The following is an 18,836-nucleotide window of genomic DNA, read 5'->3' as shown; positions in this document are numbered from 1 at the left end:
ACCTTTTACATGAAAATTAGCTAGAATTAAACACCTGCACTGATTTTCATGTTTAAAGCATATATACATGTATATTTTAAAATGAGCAAGTGATATATTTTTCTTGGCTACATCAATTTTTACAAGCAATATAGGTCCACAATTCACTTTATCTTTTAGATAAGTATAGGAAAAATATATGAAACTTAGATTTATAGGTTCTCTAAGTCGTAAGGTACTTACCCATATTTTCACGGAATTAAAATTAAGAGTTATGCATTGTTATAGTACATGTAAAAAGATTCATAATAGTTCTTTCGTCATTTTCAATAAGACTTATTTTTTCATTATAAATTTGAATGCATAATTCAGTTTGTAGTTTCAATTAAGATGTTAGTTAATTTTAAATAATGTATATATGAACTTAAATTTTGTGTTTTGTTGAGGCTTTGAAACAGTCCTCTGAAAATAGAAAAAGAGACTTCGTATCTAATGATTACATTTCAAAGTAAAAAAAGGGGGGATCATTTAAGGCAGATTATTGAAGTTCATAGTATATTAAGGCCTCTGTTTCATTATTTTTATTGCAGTACAAAGTGGCCTATAGATAATCAAATATGCAGTTCACCCTGTAATTAGAGATCTATTTGTACAAGTTGTTCCCCTTAGGAGGTACAAATTTTAATTGACAATGAAGAGCTAGCAGAAAAGGCAATGTTATCTGTGCATAAAATGTAAAATGTGTGTAATCTTTTACTTTTTCAACACTTTTAATGTCATTCAACTTTTTATTAAGCTTAAAAATTTTGATATCAGTAGTTATTTTTTCATTAAAAAATTGTGTTAAATGCCTACACATTTAACTTTTAACTTATCATGCTTAATGTATGGGCTCCATGATGTTATTTCTAAGAACTAGTCCACAATTTTAAATTAAAGGTAAATTAAATTGTGTATTAGCAGAAACCAATCGCATTGGCAAATATACAATTCTAGCTCAAGGAAACGGTATTAAAGTATATTGGCTGTCAGCAAAGCCTAAACAGGATACTGAATTAAGCTGTCAACAAGACCTGCCATAAAACTGAAGATAAAATGCCTTAAGTCTGTTGATATGGATCTTGTTTTATTGCTTCTTACTGTGTAACAATATGGATATTAAATTTATTATATTTATTATATTACCTTGCATGTGGAACATTTATCTATGTCTTTTTTTAATATATATGATATGGGTCAATGTTTACGAATATGGTTATATTTTGAATTGTTGACGGACACTATGAATGAAATCCTAAATCGGCTAATAGCATTTTAAAACATCCTGTAGAAAATTGATAATGGCTCGAGTTAAGGTTAATTACCGATCGTAAAACGTCTCTTTTTACCTGAAGGTAGAATTGATCAAAGCTTGGACTAAATGATTATGTTGTATTCATGGTAAATTTTATATTTAACAATTTATTTACAAGGTTAATATCATATTAAATATAGAATATTTCTTTAATGGGAGTGAATTTGTTGGTACATGTATATGGCTATAAAAATAAACAAGTTATCTCAGGTAGAGAACCAGGTAGCCTGCCGTTAGATAATTAACCTCCTGCGACCTTATTGAGATTAGAATGCACTTTTAGCTTTGTAGTCCAGTCAAATTTCATTAATATTAGATGATGTGTTATCAGGCAAAATCTTACCAGTCTTTTCCCCCCAGAGTCAAAGGTGTAAGCTTTGATTTATTATTCTTCACCTGCAACAAAATAAAAGATTTGATTAGGCAGGATTACTAAAAAGAATTGATTTGATTCTCCAATAATTAGGCTGATTTTGTGAGAACTACCTTTAATTTGAATATTCTCTCCATGAATATCACAATCAAATTGTTCACTTTATTGTCCATCTTTTAATATTATAGCTGTCATCTATTTATACAGTAAAAAAATCATAGAACTATGAATGATCACATGTTATGAAGCTTAGGTACAAACTTAATATAAAATTTTCATTATAAGATTTTTTTCGGGAAAAGAACCCCATGGTTTGTACTCAAAGCCATCAATCCAAAAAATGGGAATTTTCACAATTTGTATACAATTAATTCATGTTAAACAATGTCCATATATGTATGACTTTTGTCCAAAAAAAGTTCCCATGGATTTATTCTAATATGGTACTTTGGTCATAGAATATAGAGGAAAAGCCACTTGATATTCATGCTTTGATACATTCAAAAATATTCAGATTATTGAATTTGTTACCTTTAATGTTCTATGTTGGGTTTGGTGCTACTATGGGAAAAGTCTGTCATTTGTAGTTTAGATAAATTTTGTTGACCCGAATTTTGTTTTCATTATTGATTTATTCATGTGTTGTTGACCAAGGGTGACTGATCTGGTCAAATCTACTTTATACAATCATCTTTGGCTTTCATCAGTCTTTGTCCAGTTCATCCTTGATTTAAGCTTTTTGTGGTCTTTCGCCTACAATTTCATATTGATGATGGAAGTTTTTAACAAACTTGACTGGCAATACAGCCCTCGCACTGTCGGTATTTCATATTAAAATGTTACATTTGTATATATAATTGCTGGGACTGTAGACTCTTGGTCATAAAAGCTGAATATATTTACATAAATAAATACTTATTTAACTTTATATATAGTGCTTTTTTTAATTTGTCATGGTTTTTTTTATTATTATTTTCACAGTCTACTGTTAATAACAAAGGGATTGGAAATATGTGTAATAAACAAGACAGATTTAGTTCTGTGATAAAATTTGTTAATGCCGAAAAGAACTTCAGAAACATTTATAAATTGTTTTAAAAAAGTATAAAGAAAATGCTTCTTTATAAATTTTGTCAAAATCTTCTTGAGCACATGCTCTTAATTCAACAATTAAAAATCTCCCAAGATTTTTTTCACTTGAAAGAAAATCACAAAAGAAGTCTGAGAATTATTCATTTCTTATTGCAGAATAAATAATTATAACTGATTAAAAATTTTGTGCTTAATTTAAAACTATGTTTCATCCTTGTCCCATTTAAAATTTGGTCAGAGAAACTTGAGATTTAGTTTAATTGGCCTAAAAGTATTAATCGTCATCTTTATGTCCTGTAACTGTCTGTCAAGTTCAAATTGTTTTTCTTTCTATTCAATTTCTTTTCTTCCTGTTCCATAATGGTAAATACAAACATCAGATAAGGACTACATTAACTTTAAAAGGTCCCAGTTTGTAGAACAATACACAGATACATCAATGGTAGGAAAACAAATCTGACATATATTTCAAAACAAAATCATGTCACATCTTCAGCTACTGACAGATATATAGTATAACAGTGTCTCAGGCCCTGAGGATGTTTTACACAGCAAATATTTGATTAAAAATCTCCTTTTACACACTTAATAAACAGGTTGGATAACTTTTACCTTTCACAACCAGACAAAAACAGCTCCGGGGCTACTCATAACATTTAAAGGATTCGTTGCAACTGTGTTGGAATTGATGACAATAGAAAAGTGTAGAATTATAGCAGATTGGAATTACTATGATAATCTGGTAAATAATCGTTGACTTGACATAAGTAAATATGTGATTATGTGATTTAATGTCCTCCACGGTAAGTAAAAAGCCTTTATTATACTGATCAGATTAACAGTTAGGTATCGTTGTAATTTATTATGACAATTTTACATAATGTTAATGTCTGACTTTGTATGTTTGTGGCAAGTTTTTAAGTTTTTGACAACGGAGAAAGGTAAGGGGAAGTGTGTTTGTATTATTTTCACCATATGGTGCTTGATTTTTTATGGAAAAAAGGAACAAAAGGTATATTATGTTAAATATTGGTATTCTACAAAATGTAATGAATTTTTTCTTCTTTTAAGGAATGCTATATATAGACATATTGCTTGCATTTAAAAAAAAGAATTTCTATTTTTATTAAAGAAATTTGTTAATTTGAGTAAAAATAAAAATGTGCTGAAATTTGATTTTTCAACATTTTAAACAGATATAATAGTTTCATTAAGGCAATATCCCTTCTATTTATTGTTTAGATGTATTTTTTAATTTTTTTTTAATAAACAACAGTGGAATTCAATGTTAAAATGGATCATTGGATAATAACAGAACATTTAATTAAAATTCTTTCATTTAGCTATTAATTGCGTTTTAAGTCTGTTTGATCTTCTGATTAGGACTTATTATTTTTTGCTTCCTTGTTAAAAAAAAATCCTTGTGCAATTTAAATCTTTTCTGTAAAATCATAACCTTGTTGTGTAAAACAATAATGCTCTGTCTGTTCATTGTATTCAATATAATTATCAGATCAAAGTATTTTAACACCAGAATTTTGGAGACTTCTTGCATTCTTTTGATTCTATGAATCTTTTGTTTTTCTGAAACTAATATTGGCAAAAGTTCACATCTTTTGACATCTTCACAGTATCATTTATCTCTTAAAGTATCAAAATTCTAAGAATTTAATTGTTTTTAATAACTTAGCCAAAATTTTGAATTTTGTAGCAGGACAATCTTGTTGTGTCACTAAGCATGTTGTAAACTAATCACTTGACTTGGATGTTTTTGGCATTAACTTTTGAAAATATTACCCAGTATGCTTTAGATTTTTAAGTTGTGAATTCTGTATCAATAGTATCACCTCATAGTGAAGGTCGCCCCGTGACAATATTAGGCTGACTTTGGGGTATGGGCTTTGCTCATTGTTGAAGGCTATACAGTAACCTTTAGTTATTAATTTCTGTGTCATTTGGTCTCTTGTGAAGAGCAGAGTGTCTCATTGGCAATCATAACACAGCTTCTTCTTCTCATGGGATCTGCAATAAAGAAGTTCAAAAATAAAGTCAATTTGAAGGTTTCAAAAGTTGAATTACCATTACACATTTTTTAAGCCATCTAGCTGCTAAATCATTTTTTACAGGGCAAACTAAAGCAAATAGAATATATAGATCTGTACATGGTCATTACATATGATATTTTTTACCTCTTTCATTAAAGTCATATGAAACGAGTGACTGGTGAAAAATAATGTTATTACAATTCTAGAACCAATGCATACAAACATCATAAACTTAGTCTTCTGTGCACGATTTTATCATTTTTTTCGCATAAATTTCGTATAATCGTCAGTTTTTATTTCAATCGGTCAGTGTTGTGAAAATATGGCAGGTGTTTTGGACTGAGGTTTAACGATTGTCACCTGTTTGTCAACAATCAACAAAAAAGTATGGATATTGAGCATGTGTTTAACATGTACAATCAGATAATAGTTTATTTTAATGAAATCCATGTGTATTGCGAACACCTAATTTTTACGAGATGGGTCACACTGAGGTCGCTTTGCATACAGAAAATATGTCCGGGAATTGCTTCCTGGAAAGAAGCTTCTTCTAAATATGAACAAATTAAAGAATTTTCTTCAGAAAAAAGTATATGTACAAAAGTTTTATAATAAAAACTATCCATTGAGTTAATTATAAAAAAAAACCTATGCATTATTTTTTTTATTTGAGGTTTCTTATGACTTTAAGTTTGGCCCCATGTGACCTTAAGAAGGTAAACATATGGTTAGCTAGATGACATTACCCTGATGTTGATAATTTATGCAGATGATGATATGATTGGTGACGGGTGTGTGTAAAATGACATGATCCAGCCAAAGTCAGACTATCTTAGAATTATTCTAGTTTATCTGGCATCTCTTACCAAAACAATAGACATATATGTCTCTGAAAAAAACTATTTGATTTGTAAATACCTGTAATTTTTTTTTACATAGATTGATAGATCAGCTCTACTATGGTTCATTTTTTGTTTAAAATGATTATTTTTTTTAAGCTTAAACCCTTAATTATTTATCTGTCACCATTTGCTTTTCAAAGTCGGTGTCTTCCTGATTGTCCCACTTTTTGAAATTACAGGTAAAAAAGTAACGAAATTTTGTGGGAAAATCGGGAATATGTTTGTGGGACAGTTGGGAAGTTTAAATGTGGGACAATTGGGAATTGTTTTGAGTTGTTAATTTGTGTGTCATTTGGTCTCTGGTGGAGAATTGTCTCATTGGCAATCATACCACATCTTCTTTTTTTTATTGAAGTCTGATTCTTCTGTATATAGTTGGTTACGAGTCTTGTCGACAAAGACAAATGGAATATTGGTAAAATAATCTTTAATAGTGATTATTTCAAAGACAAAACTGGTCAAAATCTAGACAACAGCTTCGTTATCAATAAAGAACGTTGTTGGTTCAGGTGATTTTTTAACAGTCTAATCAATAGCGCAGAGAATGTTGTTAACATGTCCTCTGAAATCCCTAGTAACATTGCAAAGGCACTAGTAGAAACATTTCTCCATCAATAATTTCATATATAGATGCTGGAACATATTAATTGACTGTTAGATATACTGTTCCTAGATAGAGGGTAGAATGTAAATGAGTTTATAATTGCATGCATTATTTATTTATTTATTTAAAAACTTTACTTAGAAAATGTTATTAAAATTATGGTATTGACATTAGTTTTATAAATATTAAACGTAACATTGTAGAGGGAGGGTAGGAGGGGTCCTGATCCCGAAATCCCGGGCTTAAAAACATGACATCCCGAAATCCCGGGCTTAAAAAACATGAAATCCCGAGGTCCCAAAATTCGAAGAAAGAATTCCCGGATCCCGAAAGGGTCAATCCCGAAATCCCGAGCTTAAAAACACCCGATCCCGGAGTCCCGATAAAGGTCCTATCCCCCCTCATTGTATATATATTTCATAAATCAGAGATATAATATTGGTTTTATATTAAAAGTGTTTTTATCTGATGACTTTTTTTTATATACTTTTGTAAAATTAATATTTTATACCTTTATAAAATTAATATTTTATACTTTTCTAAAATTAATATTTTATACCTTTATAAAATTAATATTTTATACTTTTCTAAAATTAATATTTTGTACTTTTATGAAATTAATATTTTGTACTTTTATAAAATTGATATTTTATACTTTTATAAAATTAATATTTTATGTGCAATAATTAATTCTTGTTTATTTTGCAAAACAAACAACAGTTACCTTGTTTATCTAAGAACATTTTACTTCATAAAATAATGTGGGACAATCAGAACTCTAAAATTTTAAAAAGTGGGACAATCGGGAATAAACCTCAAAGTCTCTAACTGATTAAATTTATTTAAACAAAAATAAAGGACTTGTATAAGAGCCAAGAAATTTGAAGTAACCTACAAAAAGTGATGGTAGGTTATTTTTGTAATTTAATGGTACATTTTCCATATAAGGTAAAGGATTTGACTGTTGACATGTATTACTCACATCAGGTCTTGTTAACCAAATACTATTGTCATAAATGTTAGTTAGTACCAGTTAGTACTTTAGTACTTGGTAAATACTAAAGTCAATTTAAAAGTTAGTCAGCTGGTGTTAGTACCTTTAAAATTTAATCTCTTTTAATCCCAGTTTTAAGTATACAATTAGTACCTAACTTTATTGTTTCTACTCATCAACCTACACCACAGATCAAACTATGCAGATTTTAAGATAGGAATGACCGTTCTTCAAAAGCAGTACTAGTATTAGTCACTGGTCATTGTACAACGCCCCCTACACACCTTTAAAATTGATGATTGCTACTTAAGGAGGCTTTTGAGTAAACGTTGAACCATTTAAATTGTAATTATCAATATAATGCCTTTATGGTTGTGTAATAAACACCCATTGTGTTGGCCACAATATAGTTTATATAACAATAATAGTCATGCTCTAAAAATATAAAGTTGTTTAAGTATTAAAGGAAGTATAATACAAAAGCATTAGTATTTAGGTTTTTTGGAATTAGCGCTTTGTTTGCAATATTAGTCCATTAGTGAGTTTTTTCCGAAAAAAGGGTAAGATCAGATTTTGCTTATGTGTGTTAAAAAATTACTTCATGAAGAGAGATTCTTTTTCATGTGTCTAAAAATTGCTTATATTTACGTACATGCTTTCAGTTTAAGATCAGAAGAGGTGTACAATTTGTCTAAAATGGAAGTTTTACATTAAAGTTAATGAAAGATAGGTGGAAATTTAAATTGTATTGTGAAAGTTTTCCCATATTCTAGATTTATTAGAAATGACATAATTTTTTTATTTTATTTAATCGACAAAATTTCATAGTTTTCACATATTTGTGAGTTTTAACATCAAGTTCATGCAAAACCAAGTAAACGATAATTAAGACCCAAGACAAGACAAGACAAAAGGTAAATGAAAATCTTAAGATTAAAAGTTCACAGAAACTAATTTCATAAAAAAGCTTATGAAGTTCAACAAATAGTGGTATTCTTCTCCAATAACAAAATAGCACATTCAATTATGATTATAGGTATTATTCTATTAGCTGATTAATAAATAAAGTGACATGATCTCCTATAGGAATTAGACTTATTTGTATTATTGTAAAAATTCACACATTGTCCAGTTGGCAGCCTTTTGTGTTAGAATGTTTCCACTTGAAACATCAGAGAGGTAGCAAAATAAACAGTTATTGTATAAAAAGCAAATATAATTTTGTTGATATATCCCTTATTTATCTTTAAATTCAACAGCTTCTTGTGGCACATAGATTGACTGACAAGTTTTGTATGGAAAGGTGTGATGCCAAGGCCTGAGAGCTAATTCTGTATAGCTATGTGTCTAATCTTGTTCGAATAATAAATTGAAAATTTGTTAAAATCAAAGAGTATTGGAATTGATATGTGTTAAAAATTGAAATGGTCAACAATTGTATTAACAGGACTGTTAGCCCAGAGGTACTGTTGTACATCTTTGTTCTAGAGTTTCTTCGATCTACATATGAAATTTTACCTTTTTGCAGCCATTTTTTGGTTTGCTATAATAGAATTGTAGAATAATATTCAGAGCTATATTTGTCTCTGAATTTTCTGTATTTTTGTATTTGATTGAATCTTTTTTTTTTAATTGTTGGTCTTTTGTTTTTATAAATCATTTTGTTCTATTTGAATTCTTAGTTTGCATTGGAAATAATTGCTTTCAAAACATCATAAACATGAAAGAGAGAATTTTACAAAAAAAAATTAGTCAATCTAAAACAAATATTTCTCAGGAAATAACTGGAGACATATTGCTTTGTTCATTTTATTAACAAAATAATAGCGGAGCAAATTAATTTCTGTAGCAACAAATCTAATAATTTGTTTAATTGATTTTCAATAGCTAATATATCATGTTTAATAACGAGAAATTTTGTTATCAACAAGGTGTTACAACATAAAACAGTTTACAATTTACACAGAGATTAGCATATTTAGATAATGTATTTGACTTTGTAATTAACCTATTTGATTAGTCACCTGGGTCGTTAGCCATGTTGATTGCTCTTTATTGATTAATTAGACTACCTGGACAACTTAATTAAGTGCGTTGACATGCAGAGATTTATGTATGAGCATGTTATGGTGTCTTGTCTGTGTGTATTCTGCTCACTAAAATCCATGAAATCTATATGACATGTTCGTATATTACAGGGAAATTCTTTGGTGCATATTTGATTAGTGTTAGAATTTTAATTAGACATCTGAACATTAAATGCAATACGGAAAGGGAAATTTGACTGTAAGTTTGTATTGCAATTAATCTATTTTTAAAAAAAAAAAAATTTGAATATGACCGTTTTTTTCTTATTGAGTAAATTAAAGTTGAAAATTCTGAACAAGGTCCAGTTACTTTATATTTATGTCCTTAAAATGTTAGTATGTATTGCTATTAATCTATTTTTAAAAAGATTTAATTTTGAATATGACATAATTTTTTTTTCTTTTTGAGTAAATTAAATTTGAACATTCTGAACGAGGTCACGAACTTTGCTTATAGAAGCTGATGTTTAAATGTATTAAGTATATATTGCAATCATCTATTTTTAAACAGATTAAATTTTAATGTTTATTTTCCAAGTGAGTAAATTAAATTGGAAAATCCTGTTTACAAGTAACTTTGCTTAAGAGTTTATATATTTCATCAGACATTTAAATGTTATGTATGTAATGGAATTAATCTATTTTAAAAAAAGATTTAATTTTAGATAATATCATAATTGTATGTATTTTGAGCATGAGTGGAGAAATGTTTATATTTTATATTCAGTTTAATCATGGAGGTCTATATATAAATACTTCCATGGTCTGATTCTTAAATTTTGTTGGAGATTCGTTTTGGTTTCAAATTAAAAAAAATCATATTTTTTCGTCAAAAGGAATGGGAAAAATTTGCTTGATAAAATAACAAGATAATTTTTTAATATTGACAAACTAAGATTGAGTCAGATTTCACACAAACTTGGTATGAAAGATATGAATCATTGTTTTCCTGTTTTACAAGCTTTCAAAAGGTTTTACATGTTCAGACTGATAGTATCACAACCCCAGACACTACCCATGTAACAACGTTCTTGTTGAACGTCTCATTTTCATTATTTTCGTAACCAATTGAAATTTGATTTTATTTGAAATCTACGTTACAACTGCTAAGGCTTGATTATTATGATATCCACATATTGTGACATGGGTTTTAGAGAACTAAATCGTTTTAACATTTGACATCTAACAAGCCTATCTTTGTAATTTTAAACGATTTAATTTGTATATGGTTAGTTTAAATTGAACTTACAGGGAAATTGACTGACATTTTTTGTTTACAACTAAATAGTAGAATTGAGTTTATTTAGTGGACTTTAGTACTGATATATATATATACTACATGTACATGTAGTATGTCATTTATGTAACACATACAGTGTAATGTTGTTTGTCAAACGTTGACATTTTTTGGCGTGTTATTTATTATGATATGACAGCAGCTTGGTCATATAAGGTGAACGTTTTCTTGATAATTCAACTTAAATGACCGTATTTTTTCTTTGTTTAAAAATATTAATTTTGAAGGATTGATGTTTGCGGTAGCAGGTTTGAATTAAAAGGGACATACTCACAAAACTAGGAGACATATATACTATACATGTCTCCGCGAAAGTGAAGTTTGGTTAAAATGTCAAATTTTTAACACCTCAATCTCCTCCTTTTTTTCAGACTGAAACAGAGATTGGACCTGTGAGTTTGTAACTTTAAACATCCACAGTTAAACTACATCAAGATCAGGACATTATCTGGCAAATTAAAGGAAAATTACCAAACTGACATTTTCACACCTGAATGATAGGAGGAAACTGTTAAGTGAACTAGACACACTTAAAGGATAAACATTCTGTAATTTCGATAGCATTTGAGGAACCACTTGCGATATTTACTGACCATTTTTCAACACTGCATGTGACCAGACACACCCTTTGAGTGCCTCACCTGAGTACTTGATCTGATTAAATCTCCTGTGGTGAGCCTCTATTGTTATTATTGATCTCTTATTGTTATATTGTCATTCATTAATGATTGTAATAGTCAGTGCTTTGGACAGAGTGACCAGTGGTCAGATTTCACCTGGATTTTAGTTAAGGCAGGTGGGATGTATATTACACAGTGGAAATAAATACCTGTATTGTCAAGTTGTGTTTACTTTCTAATGTTTCAAAGTGGATTTGTAATTTAATTTGGACCGAATATTCAAATATACTTTCAAATTCAGTGATATTTAGTGTCGAGGATTAGGAAAAAATATTCTAGCCGTACTAATATAATTCAATATTAGGGTATCTAAAATTGAAGTATTCTATATTGATATAGTGCTGTATGGAGCGAACTATTACATTTTATTGGTAAGAAGCAAACTTTATATGAGATAGAGTATTTCATAACGATTATTGATAAGTTTCGATCATTATGTAAGATTATTATTTGACATAAAACCTATTATTTCCCAATTAATTATTTAGATATAGAAGCTTTATAAATGTTATAAGAGCGTAAGAAGAAAATCTTAATTTTGACTGAATAGGTTTAGTGTACATGTTATTAGAAATGAATATTAGCTCAATGGAACTGTAAAAAATCCTTTTAAATATTTATAAATGTGAATTCTGTTCAATGAAACCATGATAGCCCCATGGAGCATGATTAGTCTGGTGCAGATTAACTAAAAAGTGTAATATCAGTACTAATGAAAATATTTTTCACTGATACATGTATTATATACAACCTTTGTAACAACTTCAACTGCAACCTACAACCATAGCAAATACAAAAGGTTTATACATTGTACATGTAATACAAATATAGTCTAGGCTGAAAGTCAGTCCATATGCTAGAGTCTGATTCAATAAGTTTAGACGGAGAGTACTGCAAATGTAGTAGTCTATGTAATCTCACTTTGAGACAAGATTAAAATGCATAAAAATAAGTTTACCATTAGAATCTGATACACACATTTTAACTTCCAAGCAGTCTTGTAATAGGGAAGAGTTTGTTGATGTGGACAGACATTGAATTCTGCGGTTGTGAATAAGAATTAGGCGTGCCTTTTCAAAATAACAGTCCCCTAAAAAGCTATTTTACAAGTGCTTTAAGATGAAGCAAATTTTAATGATGCATTTATAATACACAATTAGGTCTTGCCCATGAAATCGCTATTTAATGTAGCATCATGTATTATGTAATAGGCAGATGATGTGAAAGAAATGGATAATAAAACTTCTAACAGACTGTTCGACTGCATAAACCAATTGTTACGAAACCATTATCATCATATAATATGTCATAACTTTAAAATAAATAGTAATGGGATACAACCATGACAAAGTTGAATGTTTAAGAATAAGAAATTCTTGTAATACTATAATCCTTCATAGCATTGAAAAAATGAAGTCGAATGTTTAAGAATATGAAATTCTTGTAATACTATAATCGTACATAGCATTGAAAAAATGGTTATCATTTAGACCTGGGTTACTGTAAATACTTTCATTAAAATCAAATAAATGAAATTGTATCTGGTAGGAAGAAGTGAGATGGAAAGTTACACCTTAAACAAATAAAGTTTTGATAACCAAACTGAATGTTATCTTATAACATTTCAATTTCGTTACATATCGAAATTCAGGTAGTCTTTAGTTTAAATTTCAAAATAGATTTTTATTTTTACTGTTTGCTTAAGTCCAGTGGCAAATATTTCTACATTTTTCATTATATCTTCTTGATATAATCAGATTGATATGCAAGTACTTGAAGTTATCAGTCTTTCTTGTCCCTCCTCCTTTGGGTTCTATTTGTAAATACATCATATTGAATTGTGTTTCAATCCGTCTCTGACCACCAATTTTGATTAGTTTTCATTGTATAACTCAGGTGTAAAATGTTTTTACTGCTGTTAGAATAATACAGATGTATACAGTATAGTACAAACTTTAAAATCAGAAGTCTGTTTAATGAGGATTTGAAGGGTTGTAGAGGAGGCGATTTTTTTTATGTGTATTCAGATAATGTCTATACAAATAGCTTGAAGCTCAGAAGCAGATAATTAAATGAAAGTGTTTCACCTTCAACATGTTATTAAAACTAAAAACTTCTTCTTTCAAGTATCTAACCATCTGATGTTAGTCATTGTTACTAAAAAAAAATATGCCTGCAAGGTGATTAGCTTTGCATACTACCTTGAATTTCAAGTCAATACTTTAAAAGATATTTTTTCCCTGCATCTGACATCACCCTTGTTGCTAAATCATGCAAAATATTGATTTTGTATCATCTATACATATGTTACCTGCATTCCTGTACAGGTAAACAAGTAACACCTGTATTTCCTGTCAATCAATTGTCAATCATCTGCCCAAACATGGAATTACATTAAAACACCAATCTGTCAATAGTATTTTTTACCAAGGTAAATATATTTATTGTGTTTTATTTACTATGCATTTATTTGTTGATTTTTTTTTAATTTAGAATAGGAGAAGTCCTTTCATATTAAATTTTATGACAAAAATCAAGGATTTGTATAGTAAGAAGGATTGGAATCTCGCGGTTTATCTTACTATACATTAATCCTTGCCGGTATCACATCCTTTTTAAAAAAAACTTTTTTTTACGTTAATTCAAAATTGTAAACTATTTTGTGCCTGCATATTATAGATTGAATTTATTATGTTTTTTCATTGATAACATTTTTATTCAAGAAATAGCTTATCAATAATTTTGATAAAAACTCAAAATTGTTATTAAAGGGAGACAATTCAATTTAATTTACCTATACCATTAAAATACCTCCAATTAAGTATACAATACTGGGTAAAATTATTTTTTTTTATCAATACTTGAATTTGAACATGTTAAACGTGTTGTGGAGAGCTTTTTATGTCCTTTTCATACGCATGCCAGGCATATAATAGTCTGACATAATTTGCACCAAATTGCATGTCTCCCGTTACCCTTAAATTTCAAATTCCTTTATCAACTTAACCACCAAGCTATATCTATAAATACACATTCAGATTCATTCAACGATGAGCAAAAACTCTATCATTTAATAAAATATAACTATATTTTTATGTACAGTTAATGACAGTACATACAAAACGTTTTATTTTTGTGCAATCAAAAGATTTTATATTTCTCCAATGTTAAGTTCCCTTTTCAACCATACTTGAAAGATGGAGATATTTTTACAAAAGGGAAATAAAACTTTATGGAAATTTAAGTAATAGACTTTTACTTCTTTTATTGTACCATTTTTGTTTAGCTTGCATTTATCTTCCTATCTGCTCATAAAAGATCAGTATATGTTCAGTAAGGGCATAAAAAGAACATAATTTTTATCCAAACGGGACATAATCGGATGAGGGTCATTGTCTGAGCTGACCCCTTACCACTAACAAAAGGTTTACAAATGATAGGCCTCTGATGTTAAACCAGAAATATACAATCTGTCATTTATTCAGGTGAAAAGGACGACATGTGATTAGTCAACTGTAGCCAGGTGCAAATTTCTTTTCAGTCCCAGTGCCCAGGTCCATCATAAATAATTTATTGTAATAGTCTCTAGTAAAAGGTCAGCAATTTTGTCCTCATATTTTATTTCATTTGTGAAAAGTTGTTATAAGTGATGGATTAACTTGTACAATGTATGTAAATTTTTATATTCATACATCCAAAATCCTGACAATACCATGCATGGCAAAACAGAAAATATGAAAAGACAAACACTACATATATATAAAACTAACGATTGAGCTACAAAACAATCATAAAAACAAGGGCTGAACAAATCATAATAAGACAGAAATGCCAAAAGAAAACTCAAACAAAAATCAGTTAAAATAAAATTGTCTGACAGAAAGCTTTGGGAGAGCAGATTCACACATTATTATGTAGCACTTATAGTTGTTCGATGTGAGCCAAGGCTCCGTGTTGAAGGCCGTACATTGACCTATAATGTTTTACATTTTTTAAATTGTTATTTGGATGGAGGGTTGTCTCATTGGCACTCATACCACATCTTCCTATATCTATGTCTGTTATTTTTGGATTGACTTTTTATGTAAATGTTACTCATTCTTAGCATGTTCATTTCCTGAACCAAATTAGGTTTGGTTGGCAAATATAGAGCAAATCGTATTTTCAACATATATTTGTTTGGTAAAAATATGTATACAATTAACACTTTTCCATTGGATTATATAAATGATAAAAATGAAGATTTTTATATAAATCAAGTTTTGGAGATACCATATATTATAATCTAAATGTATATATTTATCTTAAAGTATCTTAAAGGTTTCATGTAGAAAGTATTATGTAACATATCTTCTGAAATACTATTACTGCTTATTTTTTGCTGTTAAAAATACTTAATTGTTCAGTGTCTAAAAAGGGCCATTAAGAGGGGTTCAAAAGATTTTCCTATAGTGAAGGTTACACTTTCTGATAAGAAAGAGGAAAGTTACTGTAAATCAAACAGAAAAGAGTGAACATGACTTAATACAGTTCCAAAAGGTTCATAGGAAAAAGTAAAATAACAAAATAGGTCACAGGAAAAAGTAAAATAACAAAATAGGTCCTAGGAAAAAGTAGAATAACAAAATAGGTCATAGGAAAAAGTAAAATAACAAAATAGGTCCTAGGAAAAAGTAGAATAACAAAATAGGTCATAGGAAAAAGTAAAATAACAAAATAGGTCATAGGAAAAAGTAAAATAACAAAATAGGTCATAGGAAAAATATAACAAATTAGGTCATAGGAAAAAGTAAAATAACAAAATAGGTCCTAGGAAAAAGTAGAATAACAAAATAGGTCACAGGAAAAAGTAAAATAACAAAATAGGTCCTAGGAAAAAGTAGAATAACAAAATTACAAAATAGGTCCTAGGAAAAAGGAAAATGACAAAAAAGGTCCTAGGAAAAAGTAGAATAATAAAATAGGTCATAGCAAAAAGTAAAAAAACAAAATAGGTCATAGGAAAAGTATAATAACAAATTAGGTCCTAGGAAAAAATAAAATAACAAAAGAGTTTCTAGGAAAAAGGAAAATAACAAAATAGGTCCTAGGAAGAAAATAAAATAACAAAATAGGTCCTAGGAAAAACTAAAATAACAAAATAATAAAATAGGTCCTAGGAAAAGTAAAATAACAAAAGAGGTTCTAGAAAAAAGTAAAATAACAAAAGAGGTTCTAGGAAAAAGTAGAATAACAAAATAGGTCATAGGAAGAAAAAAAATAACAAAAAAGATTATTTGAAAAAAGTAAAAATAACAAATTAGGTCATAGGAAATGACCTACAATATAAATTACCAAGATGCATTCATGTATAAAGAGATGTTTTGTTCAAATCCAAGAAATAAAATAACCTTTGGAAGAAAAGAACAACATTATATTAATGTGTAATAGAAACAGTAGGCTTCCAGAAGTGACAGAAATTCACAGAAATTTAAATCTTTCACACTTGAAACATATTCATGTAGGCGTTCAATATCTTTGAACAAAGAAAATAAGATATTTTTGTTTTTCAGACAAATGCTGCCATGATAAGATCACAAGATGATAAAGATGATATTGTGGCTGAGTATTTTCCTGGTATTGCAGACAGTTAAAGGCGCTTTTCACTATCCTGGAGGTAACTTATGAATGTTGTTTTATTTATGTAAAACAAAGTTTTGATTTGTTTTTTTAATTTGTACAAATGTAATATGGCATTATTGACAATGACAGCTGTAGAACTTTTTGTGTGAGGTTTAGGAGAAATTTATGAATGTGTAGACCATAGCATGTTTTGCATACATGTAGCTCATAGGCAATTTATAAAAGTTATGACCAAAGTGTGATATGTGATATAGAATATTATAAAAGTTATGACCAAAGTGAGATATGTGATATAGAATATTATAAAAGTTATGACCAAAGTGAGATATGTGATATAGAATATTATAAAAGGTATGACCAAAGTGTGATATGTGATATAGAATATTATAAAAGTTATGACCAAAGTGAGATATGTGATATAGAATATTATAAAAGTTATGACCAAAGTGTGATATGTGATATAGAATATTATAAAAGTTATGACCAAAGTGTGATATGTGATATAGAATATTATAAAAGTTATGACCAAAGTGAAATATGTGATATATAGAATGTTATAAAAGTTATGACCAAAGTGAAATATGTGATATATAGAGAATAATACATGGCAAAATCCGTATCATATGTCGTATCATCCCGAGACATCAATATCAGCCCAAGGGCCTTTAGGCCCGAGGGATGATATTGGTCGAGGGTGATACGGCATGTGATACGGATTTTGCCATGTATTATACGCTTTATCATATATTTCAACAGAAGAGTATTATATTATATGAACTGTTTTCTGATCCATAGCACTGGGTTACCTTCAGTTCTACTTTTGTCTTGTTTCAAAGGCCTTAAAAGAACTGCTCAATTACTTATCCGAAGCACCTGGGTTACCTTACAATTTGCGTGCTGTTGTTTTAAAAATATTTTGTTTATTATTGTATTAATTTGTGTGTTTTGTATTTTTCATAGTTGCATTTAGTGTCCCAAAAAATATGAAAACTTGACGTTCGTGACGTCACATACAATGTGAAAACTCAACGTTCGTGACGTCACATACCAAGCAATGACGTCATTCAAAAAATTTACCTATTTTGAGGAAAATTTTTCTTAAGCAAAAAAAAAAAAACAAAACTGACTTTATTTAAAAAAAAAAAAAAAAAAAAAAAGTAGGGGTGTGATAAAGGGTAGGGGTGTGATAAAGGGTATGCGATAAAGGGTGCGCATCAAAGTTGCGCGATATGGATTAAACATCAGGCTATTTATCACATATGCAAAACTACTGTATTTACTACTAAACATATGATAAAGAATATTATAAAAGTTATGACCAAAGTGTGATATGTGATATAGGCAATTTACAAAAGTTATGACCAAAGTGTGATATGTGATATAGAATATTATAAAAGTTATGACCAAAGTGTGATATGTGATATAGAATAAAGTGTTGTATTGGACCATTCATTTACAATCTTAACACTTTATCATATAGTTTTAGCATTGATTAATACAGTCTCCTTGTAATTGATATTGAACTAGTTACAGAGGATGAAAACAATAGCCTTAAATGCTAAGAGTACATTATATAAGAAGCACTAATTGATGCTTTGTTGATGTTTGTGTCACTTTTAGAATTTCTCACCACTGGAAACAAACATTACTTTTAAGTCCAAGGCTTGATTTCAACCTTCAGTATAACACTTGATACTCAAGAGCTTCACAACACTCCCTTATTTTTAAAGTGAAAGATCATGTAAACAGCAATAAAAACTTGTTTTATAACACAAAACTATTGCACTCCTTGTTATCACAGAAATTA

At 28.9% G+C, this 18,836-nt stretch overlaps 1 protein-coding gene across 12 annotated transcripts in view; it reads left to right on the top strand.

Moving 5' to 3' along the window:
* Positions 1 to 18,836, top strand: part of LOC139486049 (oncostatin-M-specific receptor subunit beta-like) — a 93,152-nt gene that overhangs the window by 54,610 nt on the left and 19,706 nt on the right. For 3 of the 12 annotated variants that reach the window (XM_071270795.1, XM_071270743.1, XM_071270787.1), the window contains 2 exons: positions 11,099 to 11,399; positions 16,960 to 17,063. In XM_071270795.1, coding sequence (XP_071126896.1) covers positions 16,988 to 17,063 — 76 coding nt within the window. In that variant the 5' untranslated portion in view covers positions 11,099 to 11,399; positions 16,960 to 16,987. Of the gene's footprint in view, positions 1 to 3,437; positions 3,602 to 7,793; positions 7,904 to 9,415; positions 9,630 to 11,098; positions 11,779 to 13,740; positions 13,839 to 16,959; positions 17,064 to 18,836 lie in introns of those variants that run through there. The other 9 variants (XM_071270803.1, XM_071270772.1, XM_071270812.1 and 6 more) reach the window with 7 other exon arrangements.

This window comes from Mytilus edulis, chromosome 1, assembly GCF_963676685.1.
Source record: "Mytilus edulis chromosome 1, xbMytEdul2.2, whole genome shotgun sequence".
Lineage (NCBI taxonomy): Eukaryota > Metazoa > Mollusca > Bivalvia > Mytilida > Mytilidae > Mytilus > Mytilus edulis.
Note: the sequence above shows the minus strand (reverse complement) of the source record. Positions and strands in the feature narration are given on the sequence as shown.